The 15811-nt window shown below is 42.6% G+C and overlaps 2 protein-coding genes across 3 annotated transcripts; one reads left to right on the forward strand and one right to left on the reverse strand.

Annotated features, from left to right (window-relative positions):
• Positions 1 to 258: 258 nt before the first annotated feature.
• On the reverse strand, positions 259 to 10596 carry fastkd2 (FAST kinase domains 2). Of its 2 annotated transcripts, none has more exons than XM_023997811.2 (12): positions 10510 to 10596; positions 9265 to 9967; positions 8855 to 8958; positions 8609 to 8717; positions 6595 to 6718; positions 6265 to 6404; positions 4833 to 5005; positions 4139 to 4302; positions 3643 to 3870; positions 1476 to 1569; positions 1171 to 1285; positions 259 to 788 (listed from the first exon to the last, which is right to left on the reverse strand). In XM_023997811.2, the coding sequence occupies exons 2-12, from the start codon at positions 9898 to 9900 to the stop codon at positions 675 to 677; spliced, it is 2001 nt and encodes a 666-aa protein (XP_023853579.1). In that variant the 5' UTR covers positions 9901 to 9967; positions 10510 to 10596; the 3' UTR covers positions 259 to 674. The 2 variants fall into 2 exon arrangements, with proteins under 2 accessions (XP_023853579.1, XP_023853578.1); XM_023997810.2 differs by lacking the exon at positions 10510 to 10596 and adding an exon at positions 10437 to 10457.
• A 207-nt stretch (positions 10597 to 10803) lies between these two features.
• Positions 10804 to 14614, forward strand: mdh1b (malate dehydrogenase 1B, NAD (soluble)). Its single transcript, XM_070445980.1, is given in 12 exon segments — positions 10804 to 10846; positions 10973 to 11085; positions 11212 to 11346; positions 11496 to 11638; positions 11920 to 11945; positions 11948 to 12188; positions 12370 to 12396; positions 12398 to 12600; positions 12858 to 12999; positions 13324 to 13499; positions 14091 to 14230; positions 14496 to 14614. Coding segments are annotated over 12 exon segments (1410 nt in total). The 5' UTR covers positions 10804 to 10824; the 3' UTR covers positions 14538 to 14614.
• The last annotated feature ends 1197 nt before the right edge of the window (positions 14615 to 15811 follow it).

The following is a 15811-nucleotide window of genomic DNA, read 5'->3' on the forward strand; positions in this document are numbered from 1 at the left end:
ATTCATTCCAACTGGCCCTCTGGTAGGTTAGGTTGAAGTTTCACCAATCTCCACAAGTGCACAGGGTGTAGGGTCCATTTAGGATTGGGGCCTCACTTTGGGCAAGGCCACAGAGTCATCTCAAGTGACGTATTCTAAATGAGACACACAAACCCAGTAGAAACACGGCTCTGTCTCAATAGTCGACAGTAGCTTCTTCTCCTCGTCTCCTTTCCTTCCTCTGGTCAGGCTGGTCAGTTCCTTCAGGTCAGTGCAGGTGAAGGAGAGGAGGCGAGGATATGAATTTAGACTATTTAGGAATAACCCATGAGAGGTATTAAGATGCTTAAAGTTATGTTACTTAAAGTTAAGTTACTTCAACAGGATTGAACTTACTTAAACATAAACTGGAACATTTACGCTCCAACACAGATTCCTTCAAAAATATGAGGAGCAATGACACAGATGGGAGTTTGTTCCCATTTACTWTCTAGTTAAATAGTGAGACATCACGCAGTGAACTGTATAGTCCAGACACTCAGAGATATTCGACAACAGTCTTCATGTAGTCAATTCAGTATACCAGCAGTTCCTGTGCAACGAATGACAGGACCGGATCGTGACCAGACTGACCACAGAACCAGGTCGRGGTTCTCTTGACTGAACGAGCCATGTCCCCGCTCTCTCCATGTCCGTCAGTCTGTCATCTGTTCGACGTTAGCAGGTCTCTCCTSTTCTGGAAAGATCCGTGTTTTGAGGAACTCTGTTCTCTCCTCTTCGGACAGATTGTCCAGCTCGTGCTCCAACACCTAGGAATGGAGAGGAGGGACGGGAAATAACGTACTTAGAAATGAGGGATGWGTAAAAGTGGGGATACCTAGTAGGGGGCCTTGAAGTCGAGTCAAGTTCAAGATGGGCTCTGCAACATTTGTCTTATTTTAGTGTATTACAATGTCTCTCAAATATACCAAGTTAAGACTCATAAATAACAATGCTAAACATGGCTCACATTTCACCTTATCAAAATAGGATGGTACAAAGAGTTTCAATCAGAGGAGCATATCAAGTTCATCATCTCAGAAGGAAAATTGTTTGTTAATAAAAGTCAAACGAGAGACAGTTAAGACACAATCACATTAGCGAGAGCTTAAAACAAGAGCCTAGGCTACGACATTGGGGTGCAAGACTCACCACGACTGGGGTGTATCCTAGGACCGTCAGATGACGCATCTTGATAGCCAGGTTGCCACGGGGACGGGAGGTACCATAACAGAAAGAGGACGGGGGTGCGCAGAACACTGCAATTCTACAYCAGGGGGAGAGAATACAAGAATAGTTTGCTCCTAATTTGGATAACATTGATGTGACTGAAACAGTAATTGAATGAGTCTGAATGGCAGAGACTACACCCTAAGCTCTAATTCAGATGAACTGAATCATATAATCCTGTAAATTTAACAGATAGTAATTGTTTTCCCACAACATTAGTTAGTAACCTTTGACTGTGCTCAGGTGGAGGAAACTCGCCCTCAGATGGTGCCCTCCCTCCTGTGGCTTCTTGTAGAGGTTYGGGTTGGGTTATCACACCATCTGTAATACAACCCAGACAACTCGTAATATGACATCCTTTTATCAACAGAGACAATAACTCGCTAAAATAAAGCACAAGCACTGTTGAGCATTGGTGAAGAAATAATTGGGGGACACATCTTATGCTGACAAGTTCAAATACATTACCTAACTCAACACATAAGTAAAAGCTGTCCGACTATCTTGTCCCACATAATAAATACACAACATAATGACCCCAAACAGTGAGGGAACCAGGTCCCAGATCTGTTTGTGCTGTACAGCCAACTCCTATGGTCATTGTAATGCCAAACAACCATATGAGTTAGCTATCCAGGGTTTCCCAAACCCGGTCCTGGCCCCAACCCCCAGGTGCACGTTTTAGTTTATGCCCTTGCACTACACAGCTGATTCCAATAATCAAAGTGTGATGAGTTTATTTGAATCAGCTGTGTAGTGCTAGGGCAAAAACCAAAGCATGCACCCAGGGGGGGGGGGGTCCCAGGACCAAGTTTGGGAAACCATGAGCTATACAACACAAACAGATCTGGGACCAGGCAATGTTCCCTCTAAGCTCGGGCTGCCGCACAGAAGAAATAGCAGCCCATGCAGAAAAGCACGAGATTTACATTTCTAGAGTTTTCCCTTACTGAACACTATCAACGTTTCGCTCTACTGTGGGAATTGTGCTCGAATCAACACAATATTTTCTAATCAAATCWAATTTTATTTGTCACATGCGCCAAATACAACAGATGTAGACCTCACTGTGAAATGCTTACTTACAAGCCCTTAACCAACAATGCAGTTCAAGAAATAGAGTTAAGAAAATAAAGTCAAAAATAAAATAAAAAGTAACACAAAATAACAATAACGAGGCTATATACGGGGGTACCGAGTCAATGTGCAGGGGTACAGTTTAGTTGAGGTAATTTGTACATGTAGGTTGGGTAAAATGACTATTCGTAGATAATAAACGGGGGGCAATGTAAATAGTCCAGGTGGCCATTTGATTAATTGTTCAGCAGTCTGGGGGGGGGGGGTAGAAGCAATATTAGCCACTTTCAATGTAACATACCGAAACAAAATGAACTATGCAAGAGATTTTCTTGTAGGCAAAGCACATTGGAGTAGGATTCTATTTCATTGACAGCCACGACTCAGGCCCGTACTCTACACAGACTGGTGCGCCATAACTAATCAGAGCTGCAGTAGGCCTRTATGCAAATAGCCATTGTCATATATGGATCTGTGCCATTCACTTTGAACTGGAATGTGTTTACAGCATGAGCGTTAGCGAGTAGATGCGCTTGTTTTGAAAGCGAGAGTTGCATGTAGCCACCTGTGCACATTTGTTCATATTCTTTGCTAGTTAGTGAGTTATTAGCCCAGTTATAGCTAATTTCTCGCCAACAAATGGGGAAGTAGTTGCTTCCTACAAGAGCACAAAATGTGTGCATTTCTAGCCATCTTTGAAAAGCGAGTTAGGTAAAGAGTTTTTTTTGTCTTAAAGGGGCAGTGTTGTAGCCAATAGGCAAAGGGTAGCATMATTTGTTTGATTCTCTGTAATAATGGTATAGGAATAATAATGCATTTGATTTTGTAAAGTGGTTTCTTGCACCAAACAACAACATTCAGTCACCTTGTCTGAAGGACAAGTGGATAAACAGGTTAATGTCAAGCCCTGCATGTTTTTTCCCCAAAAGGCTCATGGAATGTAGGCCTACATTGAACACCACACATTGGCTGCTACTGTAGGCTGAATGATAGAACAGCTATTTCCATATTAAAACGTTTTACATTTTACATTTTAGTCATTTAGCAGACGCTCTTATCCAGAGCGACTTACAGTAGAGTTTTGGGATGCATTTTTCTCCATTGTTTTTGGCCACTCTGATAGGCCTACATTACGATCAAATAGCCATAGTAGTCTACTTGGCCACTTAAAAAACGAACTTAAAACAGGTACAGCCTCAGTAAACGCGCGCAAAAGGTTGCACAGAATTTTGCACTCAGCAGACCTGAAATTTGCTCAGTGCCTAAAAAGAATTTGAGGGAATATTGGGACCAAGCTAACAGTGAGATCCTATTTACCTATGAAGTATAGGCCTTCAACCATCACACCCTCCTGTAGCAGCCCTTCCTGGGCGATGCTCTGCAGGGTCATAGACAGCCCTGCGTTAATGGACAGGTCGTTAGGGGCTGGAGAGCCCAGAGCCTCGGGAGGGACGGTCAGGGGCTTAGGGAGAGAAGGTCGGTCCAGCCTGAGACACAGGTCCACCATCTGCAGCTTTTTTTCCATCACCTTCTGCAGCCGACCACCTGTATGGACATGGAGGACAAGGGATCAGCTGGTTGGATAGGTTTAAGTAAGATGGTAATCGCATCCTCTTGCCTTCTTATTGGCTGGGTAGAAATATTGCTTACACCCATTTCACTTCCTACAGGAGCATCTAAGGGGTAGGGGCTAGCAGTTCGATTTGGAATTCAGCATATCTGTATTATAATAATGATGTATAAGTGTTTTATTCCAAAATCRAATGATTTGAAAATCGAATCAGTATCTTTATTTAGGCTGACAGTGTCTGACCTCTGGCACTGATCTCCTTCAGTGTCTCCTGCTGCAGCAGCTGTTCCAATGGGGCGGCAGGAAAGTGGCCCAGCAGACACAGGCAGTAGACCACCTTCAGCAGCTCGGAGGCAGCCATCTTGGGAAGGTAGGACACCACCACGTGGGTCATGCCCTCCAGGAACCTATGGCCAGGGAGAAACCAGTTAGGTCAAGAGAAACATATAGAGTTAGGTTGCATTCAGCGGGATATGGTGGTAATCTGTATTATGTGACTCTTATGTGGCTGCTTTGAATATTGATTGACAACCCATCTCCATTTACAAATACAGCTGTAGCTGTGCACACTGCAAAAGTGCTATATAGCAGGGAGCAGAGATTACTGTAGGTTCCTTCAAAATGTAATGCGGTAACTACTGATCTGTAAGTAATTGAATAAGTGAGAGACCCTACTGCTTCAACTTTCACCAACCTCGACGAATCAGTAAATACTGTAACTTAAGGTTTGGGAGAATGGAAGCCTGCATTTAAGGTATTCAAACAGGGTATAGGCCTCTGTAAGTACAGTTAGCCATTCTTTAACTTCGCATATTAAGGTAATGCAGAGAAGAGGGGGGAGGGAGAGGGTATGGCRAGTTAGAGACCATAGAAATAAAAATGTCAACAATGTCATTCTATTTCTATAGTACATTCTATTTCTATGGTGGAGACTCACGGCTCTCTGTAGCCCTGTAGGTTGTGGTTTAGGGACGAGTAGGTCTTCAGAACGCTGAGGACGTCATTGAGCCCCAGGGCGTCCGGGTTCTTAGTCACTCTCTCTGCGAAGGCGTCCAACATGGCCGTGGGGCAGAACGCTAGATCCGCAAACGCAGACAGGAAGAGAATCAACTGGAACCGACAGAACACGTTAGAGGAGAGGAGTAAAGTTCCGATTTCAAACACAGGCTCTTATGGATCAATATCACCACTGAACAGTATGCTAGGTGCTAGAAGCTATGGGAACCTTATCAAAGGCCGGTTTATCAGTAACAGTGCACCCATGCTGCATAAATCTATGTGATTGTATTAGGGTTGGGCGATGTCAATCTTTTCCCCATCGTGATTATGCACTCCTAAAACATTGTGCTATACGATGGTATCACCCCCTACTGGCCAACCGCCTGCATAATTATAAACTGATTCGCATTTGTCCTATTCCATATTAGACCTAGGCTACTATGCGTTTAAGGTAGGTTGCACATAGCGAGAATAATATGAAAATAGGCCTATGCCACTTAGGCTACACATTGTTCTCTTTCACAAGCTTTCTTTAGATTTCTAACTACATTTTTCAATCTTGGTATTGTTGGCACAATTTCACTTCTTGTGGCCCGAAATATAATTTGGCATTCAAAATAAAGTTGTGATTGAGAATAGCACAGACTCCGACTTACATAGTTGTTCACATTTAAAAAGGAGAAACTTTAGGACAAACACGTTATTAGAATATTTGGGAAAAACTTTTCATAACTTTAATTGTCTTAGTGCTTTTATGATATTTCATTTAGTAGGATTAGACTTGACAGTTTGGTTCACAATGGGAAGAAKGGATTTTTTCTCTCGTCGCATGTATGCATTATTTCTGTTATATAATGCTTTGATCAACTAAGTTTTGTTCAAATTTCTCATTAAATGTTTACATCTTGCTATTGTTTGTTCTCTCTCATTATTACCGTAGGCCTACCATATTTGTAGGTTATTCAAAAACAACTAACAACTTTCTGAGATGATCTAACAGAGTTGAAGGCTAATTTTTTGATCATGAAATAGAGCGGCTGGAGAATTCATTGGCGAGAGAAAAAAATTTGAACATATTTTCTGAAAGAACATTTAGCGCCGCTTTGGTGAAACTTAGCAATGTCCATCGTCCTCGTGCATTCGGTAAATATAACATGAATTGAAATAGGCTACAACAAATAAGAATATAGGCAATATTACTCTAAATAATGTGGCTAAGGGGGTAAGCAGTATAGTATTAGTATATATAGTGTAGTATAGAATACTGTAGTATGGTAAATTATAGTATACATTAGTATGGTAAATTATAGCATAGTATACAGTAGTATGGTATATTATAGTGTACAGCAGTATGGTATAGTATAGGTCACCTGTTTGTTGTTCCACATGGCGATGCTGGAGGCCACGTAGTCAGAGATGGCGGTGAACAGGGCCACGTCTCTGGAGTGCAGCTCCTTAWAGGCCCTCAGCACATTCACCAGGCGGTGGAAGGGGACTCCGTGGACGTGCTCTGTGATGCAGGAGGGAGGAAAGAGTACAGTAGTCTATCACATATAAAACAGTTGCACCATTAGTTGAGAATGATGAGCCGACACTGATCAAATAACTGATCCTGTGAAACAAACACATGAAGCAGAGTACAGTGGCTTACGTCCACTTGTTTCCGGTCAGTCAAGTCTGGCATATAGGATGTGTCTCACCTGCAATCTTTCTGCTGCAGATGGCCAACAATGGCTTGGAACAGAAGCCCATAGAGGCCAGAGTAGTGATCATATACTGGGAGTTGGGAAGAGTGAACTGGTTTGCCAATGACAGGGCCTTTCTCTGGATGGAGGGACGGCAAGAGAAACATTGTTATTACTGGTCAGGGACCATATTCAAAATCTCAGAGTAAGACTGCTGATCTAGGAGTTTTAGGGCTGAACCCATTTCGTCGACCTACTATTTTTTTTTTTWGTCGGGCAGTTGCACAATTTATAAAATAAATGCTGCAGTAGCTGTTTTCAAAGTATTTCCGCCATTTTGTTTAATAGCTGGTAAATGAATCGCACCAAGTCTAAGAACTACGAATCCTATATAGCCTATTCCACCTCTCGCTGCAACACTGCCTGGCTGGGCTGTGCGCACTTGAAGAGCTGAGGGAAAGATTCATTTTTAGAAGAGCTGCGCACAGGCATAAAAGTCTACTGCAGTGAGACTTTGTCCTTGTGTTTCTTGGCTATTTACATTGTTTTTCCATGTTTGAGTTTCAACTGCTAAGGAAGAGAAGACAATGCTTCTACTATTCATACTCAATCTCACAGCAGGCACAAACATGTCTGGAGTCGCACCACCGACGTAACATCGTGAAAATGTTTGTCTCAGCTGTGATATCTTGGTTAAAAGAATCAGATCACAAAATGTTTAATTAAATAATATACAACATTACTTCTTACTAGAAATACATGTATTGTTTTAGAAACATTACAAAGCACTGTCATCCATTTTTTGTGTTTTGTTGGTGTAATTTTAGCAGAAAAAATACATTTTGTCTGGTAAAAATCAGTGGTTGGTATTTTTTTAAATATCTACCCGCCACAGTGGCTGGTGGACCAAAATGTTAATTTTATGCTCTGAGGCCTAGGCTACCGGCCTCAATGTAGCCTATTTGAAAAATCTTTCTATTTCTCCCCCTTTCTATAACCATTTGAGTGAAAGGGAGAAAAAAAAGTCATGCTCCAATTCGGTGGAAACATAAAATAGGCCTACTTGATTACTTCTTATCCCAAATAGYCTACAGCTGTATCTGAACAGAGTTCACTGGCGCAGGAAACTGAGGGTCCAGAATATTTTATACAATGTTGCAAGAGCTTCCACTGGACCAAGTTGATACAATGTTTCACGTTCCTTGCAGACAGGCCATGTGTAGCCAATGTGATTCAGGATATTTTCTACCTGCAGGCTGCAATGTTTTTATTTGTTGGCTTTATGTAGGATATTTTTACATAGTTGGCAATGGCAATAGAAGTTACTTTTAGATTTGTATACTTTTAATTTAGATATAATTTTTATTAATCACATGACAATGATTTTGAGATAAATTAAACTGTTCCACGACAATGCGCATATGAAAATCATAACTGGCATGCAGATTGGTAAGATAAATTGGTACTCCAAATGGAAAAGGTTGTCAACCCCTGGTGTAGCCTATTACAGGCAACTTCGGGAGCGTAATGGCAAAATCTGCGAAGGCGAGCAGCAGCGGGAGGAACAGTTTMTTTTATTCTGGTTAGGCTACCTTGATCTCTGGCTCCCTCATGAGTAATTTGTGTGTCTTAATTATTTAATCACAGCATGCTTAAAGCATCAGATAAGTTCAGTAGCCTGTGCAAATTATGTGCAAGCCTGGTTGATTTTATTAAAACACACAGGGTGTGTCTATACATGGAAAAATAGACATTTAAAAATTTCGACCAGTCGATTGGTCAAATGAACAGACGACTCTTGGTCGACAAATATTTTTTGTTGTTGTCAGGGACAGCTGTAAGGACTTTTCCTTTTAGATCACAATGAAAAAGATACAGAGAAGACCTAATCCGAGATCAGCACTCCTATTCTGAGAYGCTTTATGAATACTGGCCCAGATGTATATAGTTTGCCACAAGGTACCACAGGGTACAAGGCTCGCTAAACTGTGATTTAACTCAATGGCTCAACGGATGAGCCCTAACACACCTCCAGTTTTTTCTTCATGTCCACCGGGGTATCCCGGCCCATGTGGCGCATCAAGGTCTGCAGGGACATGACGTTCTGGATGCTCGGCAGTAGAGCCTCGATCATTAGCCTAGAGAACAATACACACACGGTCATACACTGTACTGGAGAAATACACTGGACCTGGGGGAGTTAAATAGGAAAAGGCACTCTAGTCATTTTTGAAGAATCACTGCCGCTGTTAAAACAGATGTCACTGGAACCCACCTGACTCCCTCCTTCAGTGCGTCCCCATTGGGGCTGCTCTCCAGGTGCTCCAGACAGGAAGCMAGCACTGACAGGGACTTCTCATCAAACTCATTGAGGTTCTCCTGTGGGGACAAAGCATGGCATTACACCATCATATAGGAAAGCTGCCCAGTGTGCATTTGAAAATATTGAGAGAGAGTTACAGCGCTACTCTTGGTGGGTGCCAGTCTGTGAGGTTACTGTTCACTGACAGGCTGGCAACCGGGCTAAGTCAGGACTCCAAAATAAATATAAAAATATGTAAAATATGAATTCCGCCAGACACAGATGAGATAAACACTTGCATGCTGAACAGCGCTAACATGACTCAAGTATCTGATTGGTGGCCTGGCCTGTAACACACTAACAACCTGTCTCCGATTGGTTACCTGGCAGACTCGGAGGAGGGTCTGGACCACGCGGCTGCGCTGCGGCACGCCCAGCTTGACTGTGGCCAGCAGGCTGTAGGCTAGGTCCTCGCTGCGCATGTGCCGCGCGTCCTGCATGGTCCTCTGGAGGAGCTCCTCGAAGCCAGCGTGCTCGAACATAATGCGCAGTTCGTAGCGTCGCTGCTCCTCCGACATCTTCTTGGTGGACTCCCAGCAGCGCGTCAGGCAGTTGCTCACCCGCCGGTGTGTGGCTGTGTACTGGCCGGCCAAGTCGAGCACATCCGAGGGGGAACCGCACTCCCTCAGCTGGTCATAAAACGGCACCCTTTTGGCTGGCTGGTCAGGGGATGTCCGACTTTGTGAAGACCAGGTTTCAGAGCTCTGAGTCTGTATGGAGTTGCCTTGCTTTCTTTCCACCACGTCCTGCCCATATGTTTTACCCTGAGAGTAATACCTCACGTTGTATATAGTTAGTCCAGCCAACGGTCTATGACTTGGTCCTGTGCTCCAGATATGAGACAGTCCTCTGTCAAAGCTCTCTATCATCATCTGAGGGCCACGGGGTTGCCATGGACGTCGGTGGTTGCATATCCGCAGGGCCCACCTGAGCAGCACCTCTGCTGTACGGGCTGTCATTGTGTTGTTTTGTTGCACAGATACCAGTCCACTGGGTAGTGGTTTAAAAATGCAATATGGAAGATATCTGAAATTATATAACACGATACATACAGTCAATGAGTGTTTCATACAGCAACACCTTTGAGTCATCAAAGTATCCTCTTGAACAGCTAACGTTAACGTTACTAGAACAAAAGGGAAAGCCAAATAACACAGCGTAGAATTGCACATGTGACATTACAAAGTCATTAACCTTAGATAAGTTTACCACTGTGCTTAGTCTTTCCTTAGCTAAATAGACTGATACTCGGGTCAATTCTGCATCTAAACGCGTGTCTCCACTATCTGAAAACAATAAAATGTTGTTTGTAAGACAATMATTACTTCCCATTGTGAAAATTGCAATGCGATGTAAATTGGTCACAAGGCCAACAAGCGCATGATGCTAGGGGACACTAGCTAGCTAACGTCGCGTCAAACATTAGCCAGCTAACTACAGTAACGTCAGCCAACTCGCTAAATGACAAGTTGCGCTAGCTAACTCACTCACTCACGTTAGAGTTTCCATACATTAAACATACATAACGACATGTCATCATATTTGAATATAAACGAATTTACCCTGACCTTATCTATGTTGTCCAATCCATTTCACATGCCAGTTGTCTGTGTGTGCAGCCATAATGGGTCCKTCGTCATCCATTACAAAACGACGTTACATCATGTTAAGTTTTAGTTCTTTGATATTTTAAATATTTATATTCATAATTTGTTTGGAAAATTATAGTGAATATGTATTGAATTTTCATATAATATTTAATATCACAATTCAAAAAATATTCAGCTAAACGTAGCGACTTTCGTATACATCTGTTTCCTATCGGACACAATTAAAATAACACCTCTGGTTTCCTAGCAACAACTGACATCCGGCCATCAAACATGGCAAAATTTGTACTTGCTGGTAAGACTTGTTTAAGTTTAGGTTGTATTAGCTATGTAGACATAAATGTCTGACTTACCTAAATGGGAAGAGCTTATGACCTGCTGGCAATGACATTCCGTACATGACAACTTGTTTTTCTCTCAGGCAAGGCAAATTGCCCGTACTTTGCCAAAGCTGAACTTCTTGCAGATTTACTGCAAAGATCTCTGCCAAAGTTCAGCATCCACACGCTCTGCATGCACCCCGAYGAGTGGCAGGTAGATGCATTTATTACATTCAGTCAATTCTATTTTCATATGGTCTCTTTACTTTGTCAGTGTGTAGCCTAAACTAGAGATATTCTGTCCAGACAATCTGTGTCACCCTCTCTTTCCACCTCCCAGCAATGGCTGGAAACCACTTGCAAGGAAAATGGCTGGCAGCATGAGCATTCCCCCATGATATGGAGGGAACTGATCAACCGTGGGGGTAAAGGAATGCTTCTAGGGGGCTTCAGCGACTTCCTAGAACATGTACAGGTAATGTTACTACATCACCCTTATTCAAAGATAACAATCAGTCTGGCATTGTTTCAATTATTACTTTGTTGATAATTCCACAATCAGTTGATTCAGCAAGAATAGAAACATCCTGATCAAATCATGTCAAAGTGCTGCTTGTCTTCCAGGCTTACTATGGCATCACCTCAGATATGACRACGGAACTGATGATGAAGATTGCAACAGAGAACCTGCTGACACGGGAGCTGTGCATGAAGGAGGAGGTGTACCATCAGAGCCTCATCAAGCCACTGCACATATGGATCAGCAGGTACGTAGGGTAGCTAGCTGCGTCTCAATGTGAGCGCAGGCTGGATCATTCCATTTCCAATTGAGTCCAATCGGGAAGGAAAATGACATTTCTATTGCCATTGAAATATGAAGTAAAATATTGAAAATGTTTGGCTCAAATATGTTCTTGTACAGAAGTTATAGGCAGCGAAGCATCCTAATCTACCAGACCAGTTTGTGCTGTCTGCCAACTCCTATGGCTTTAGGCCTACATCACAAACATATTTTAACCCACTGTTCCCTCCCTTTGCTACCCTGCAGTGCTCTTAACCCGACCTGCTACATCCTGATCCCCAGCTGTTTGCCCCTGGGTATTCCGGGACACCCCAACCATCAGCCCACCTGTTGGATGTGGGGGCCATCGAGGAGGACCTGCAGGGGGTCAGGATGGAGACAGAGGATCTGGCTCTCACACAGCTCCATAAAGTCACTGTCTACACAGAGCTGGACCAGGCCTTCCAACAAGCACACTTCATCATCCTCCTGGATGACAGTTGGCCTGAGTGTGGAGGGGAGGACGAGGAAGAAAAGCAAGGTGTGTAGTTCGAATGGCTCGCTGGGTTGATTAGAGCACGGTGCAAGCAACACCAGGGTTGTGGGTTGGATTATTGTATCATCCACTCCACAAATACGCTGAACATGTGTCAGTGTTGACAGTTCTGTAAGTTGCTTTGGATAAAAACATCTGCTAAATTACCATATTATTATTTTTAAGGTGAGGAATGTGTCGGAGCGTTACACAGTATGGGCGCCTTATCGACGAAAGGGCGCACAAGAACGTGGCGGTGATTGTGGCTGGGAACTCCTTGGTTAACCTGAAGTGCTCCCTTCTGCTAGAGAACGCTCCCTCGGTTGACAGCGGACGCTTTGTCGGCGTGGCAACTCAACTGGAGTACGAAGCCAGAGCCCACATTGCACAGAAGCTATCTGTGAAGACTGCAGGTAACAAATCAAAATTGTACATTTACATTAATTTTGCTCTTATACAGAGCGACTGAGTCAGTGCATTCAACTAAAGTAGACAACAACATATCCCAGTCATTCCAAGTGAAACTTCCCTCAAATCAAACTTTTAGCGCAATCATTTTTTACCATATATATACCATTTATATATTATCTATAAAATGGATAAACATTTTCACCTTAAATTGGAAAAAACCTCAAACCTTCAAGTGATTCTTCTTTATCGTCTCCGTCAGATGTGACAGATGTCATCGTTTGGGGCAACATCAGCGGCAGTTCCCATGTTGACCTGCAGAGGGCGAAGGTTTTCCAATACGAAGGGGCCATCTGGGGACCATCAGATTTTTCTCAGCCAGTCCTAAAGATGATATATGACAGGTAACTTAACTGTTTGCTAAGACATTATTGCCAAATTATGTTTATCAATGAATCTGTACTGTTCCTGCAGTCCAGATCTGTTTGTGCTGTGTAGCCGACTCCTATGGTCATTGTCATGCTAAAATGTCCTTCGGATTTGGCAAGACAGCACAGTCAGATCTGGGACGAAGCTACTGTTCCTGTGCTATTTCATACCTAAATTCAACACCATAAAATACCAAAATACCACTAAGTTTTGATAATATACCTCCCTGTCATCAGTGCTCTAGTTCTAACACACACATAGTACACCCAAACTTTTAAATACTTTTTTTTTTCTCAAAGGAAATGGCTACAGACTGACTTCCTGAATTTGGTCAGTTCCCAACGTGCCACTGTAGCCTCCAAGTCCCAGAGGACCACAGCCATATCAGCCACTAATGGGATCATTGCAGTTCTAAAGGCCTGGAACTGCAACTCTTCTGCTGAGGAGGTCCTCTCCTTAGGCATACTCAGCACAGGTTGGGTCAAAAGTCAATATAGTGACAGTTGCAGATAGGAGGGAATAATACTAGTCTGGTCCCAGATCTGTTTGTGCAGACTTGCCAACTCCTAGAGTCATTGACATGACTTGGCTATAGAAAGACTGYATCATTAAGCCTGATCCYAGATCYGTTTGTGCTGTAACATTAGCATTGACAACAGCCATAGGATTTGGCTATTAAAGCACCTAAAGATCTGGGACCAGGCTATGTAGTCATTTTTATATATTGTATCAGCATTTTATATAGTGTGTTCCAGGATAAGTTTCAATGTCACATGCACAAGTAGAGTGAAATGCCTTTCTTGCAAGCTCTAACCCCAACAATGCAGTAATCAATAACAATGTAATACTAAAAATAGCATAAGGTATAACAAAAACAAACAATAAATAAAAATAACACAAAGAAGTAAGCATACTAAATAAGTGCTGCCTATGAAGCCTATATTCATAAAGTGACCTCAGAGTATGAGTGTCTAAAAGGTCAAACTGATCCTAGATCGGCACTCCTTCTCTAAGACACTTTATGAATAAAGGCCCTGATATCTGTCTTCTCTTGGCCTCTCGGCAGGACAGTACAAYCTCCCAGCTGGTGTAGTCTTCTCAATGCCAGTGAGCTTCCAGGATGGTAGATGGTCCGTGTTGTCTGATGTCATCATTGGTGATGAGATGAGGGCCAAACTGCAGATTGCTGCAGACCAACTCAGGGAGGTGAGTATAGTAACTAGGACACAGGTACAGCAATCACATGTCTCATAGCTTAGTATGCTTCTGTGCCAGTGTTTGTAGATTATTTTCCAGGACCTCTTAAGATTTCAATTGAAAACAATTGTGGGGGGACCTGATCTGTACTAATGGTAGGGGAAACATTTGTACTGCATTGCCCTCATTCCTTTGGATTCATTGATTTTTCATGAACCTTTTATTGCAAAGTAATGTTCCATTTGTGTTTCTATTTTGTTTACACTATCCATAGGAGAAAGAGCTTGCATCAAGGACAAGAAAAGACACTGCATGAATTTAYACTACTTTCTGAAGCGCTTTCTGTCAGAGTTGTTATATGTTTGTTCAAAATAAACAAAAATGGTCTTTATACTTTTTGATAAAGACATCTGACATTCAGTTGCATATTAAAGGTTGAATGTATTTGGTGACTAAATAAATASTGATGACCTCAATGAATATCATCATCACTGGACTTCTGGTTGCCCCTCTCCCCACTGTATCCTTCTTCCCCACTGCATCCTTCCCCTTCAACTTATTGTTTGACCTATGAAGTTATTTTTACGTAGTTCATGCCATTATCAGATTCCATGTCTGTAAGCCTTATGTAACTGGTGGGGTGTGAATCCAAAAATCAAAGGCTGGAACTCCAAGGTTTTAGTGAGGAATGTTTGCAGAGTTGCATGTCTCGTTTTCAAGAGGCTGTCTTCATACATACCAGCCGAGTGTTCATGTCAGTACTGTAACACAGCATTGGGCTGGCTAGCTCACCATTTGTTCACACTGACACCCTCCTAGTGCTTTTGACTTTTGACTCAAATATGCAAAYGCCTGTGGTGAGTTGCAGGTCTAACATATGGCGTGCATTTCCTCTGCGGCAGTCTGTCTGTCTGACAAGGGTCCAAGTGTCCGTGGGTTAGAGCAACAGTGTGCATAAAACCTGGATCACTGACGGTATGCTCTATTGAAGCCACCGCGCAGCCATCTAGCTACTCCTCCCATATAAAAAAATATTTGGAAGCTATATAAATGCATTTATAAATGACTGCATTTGTTTTTTTACAATTATTATATTAGGCACCTTAAAGGCACCTTAATTTTTAAATGATATATGTGCTAAACATAACAAAAAATGACAGCTTTTGAGGGGGGGGGGGTCCTAATGTTACTGTCCCCACTACAACAACAAAAAATAATAGGTGGTAAATAAAAGTAATTTTGTCCTTAACATTTAATTGAAATACTGTATAATTCCATTCATTTCTATGGAAGACTGCCTACTGGGGAGTGCCTATTTGGCTGAGCGGTGGCTTCAAAGCCTCTCAATTGCCAACATATAGCATCAGCAATAAAGGATATGTACTCTGACAGAGGCTCAGTGGGCTATTCTTTATGTGTTTTGATGGTTGGGAATTAAAGAGGCTATAGGCAGCAGTGTCATCCACAGAGCAAATTAAAGAGGCTATAGGCAGCAAAGTGTCATCCACAGAGCAAATTAAAGAGGCTATAGGCAGCAAAGTGTCATCCACAGAGCAGTGCCCCTTAAGCAGTGGGATAGTGCCTTGCACA

The sequence above is a fragment of the Salvelinus sp. IW2-2015 genome, linkage group LG12 (assembly GCF_002910315.2).
Source record: "Salvelinus sp. IW2-2015 linkage group LG12, ASM291031v2, whole genome shotgun sequence".
In the NCBI taxonomy this organism is placed as follows: domain Eukaryota; kingdom Metazoa; phylum Chordata; class Actinopteri; order Salmoniformes; family Salmonidae; genus Salvelinus; species Salvelinus sp. IW2-2015.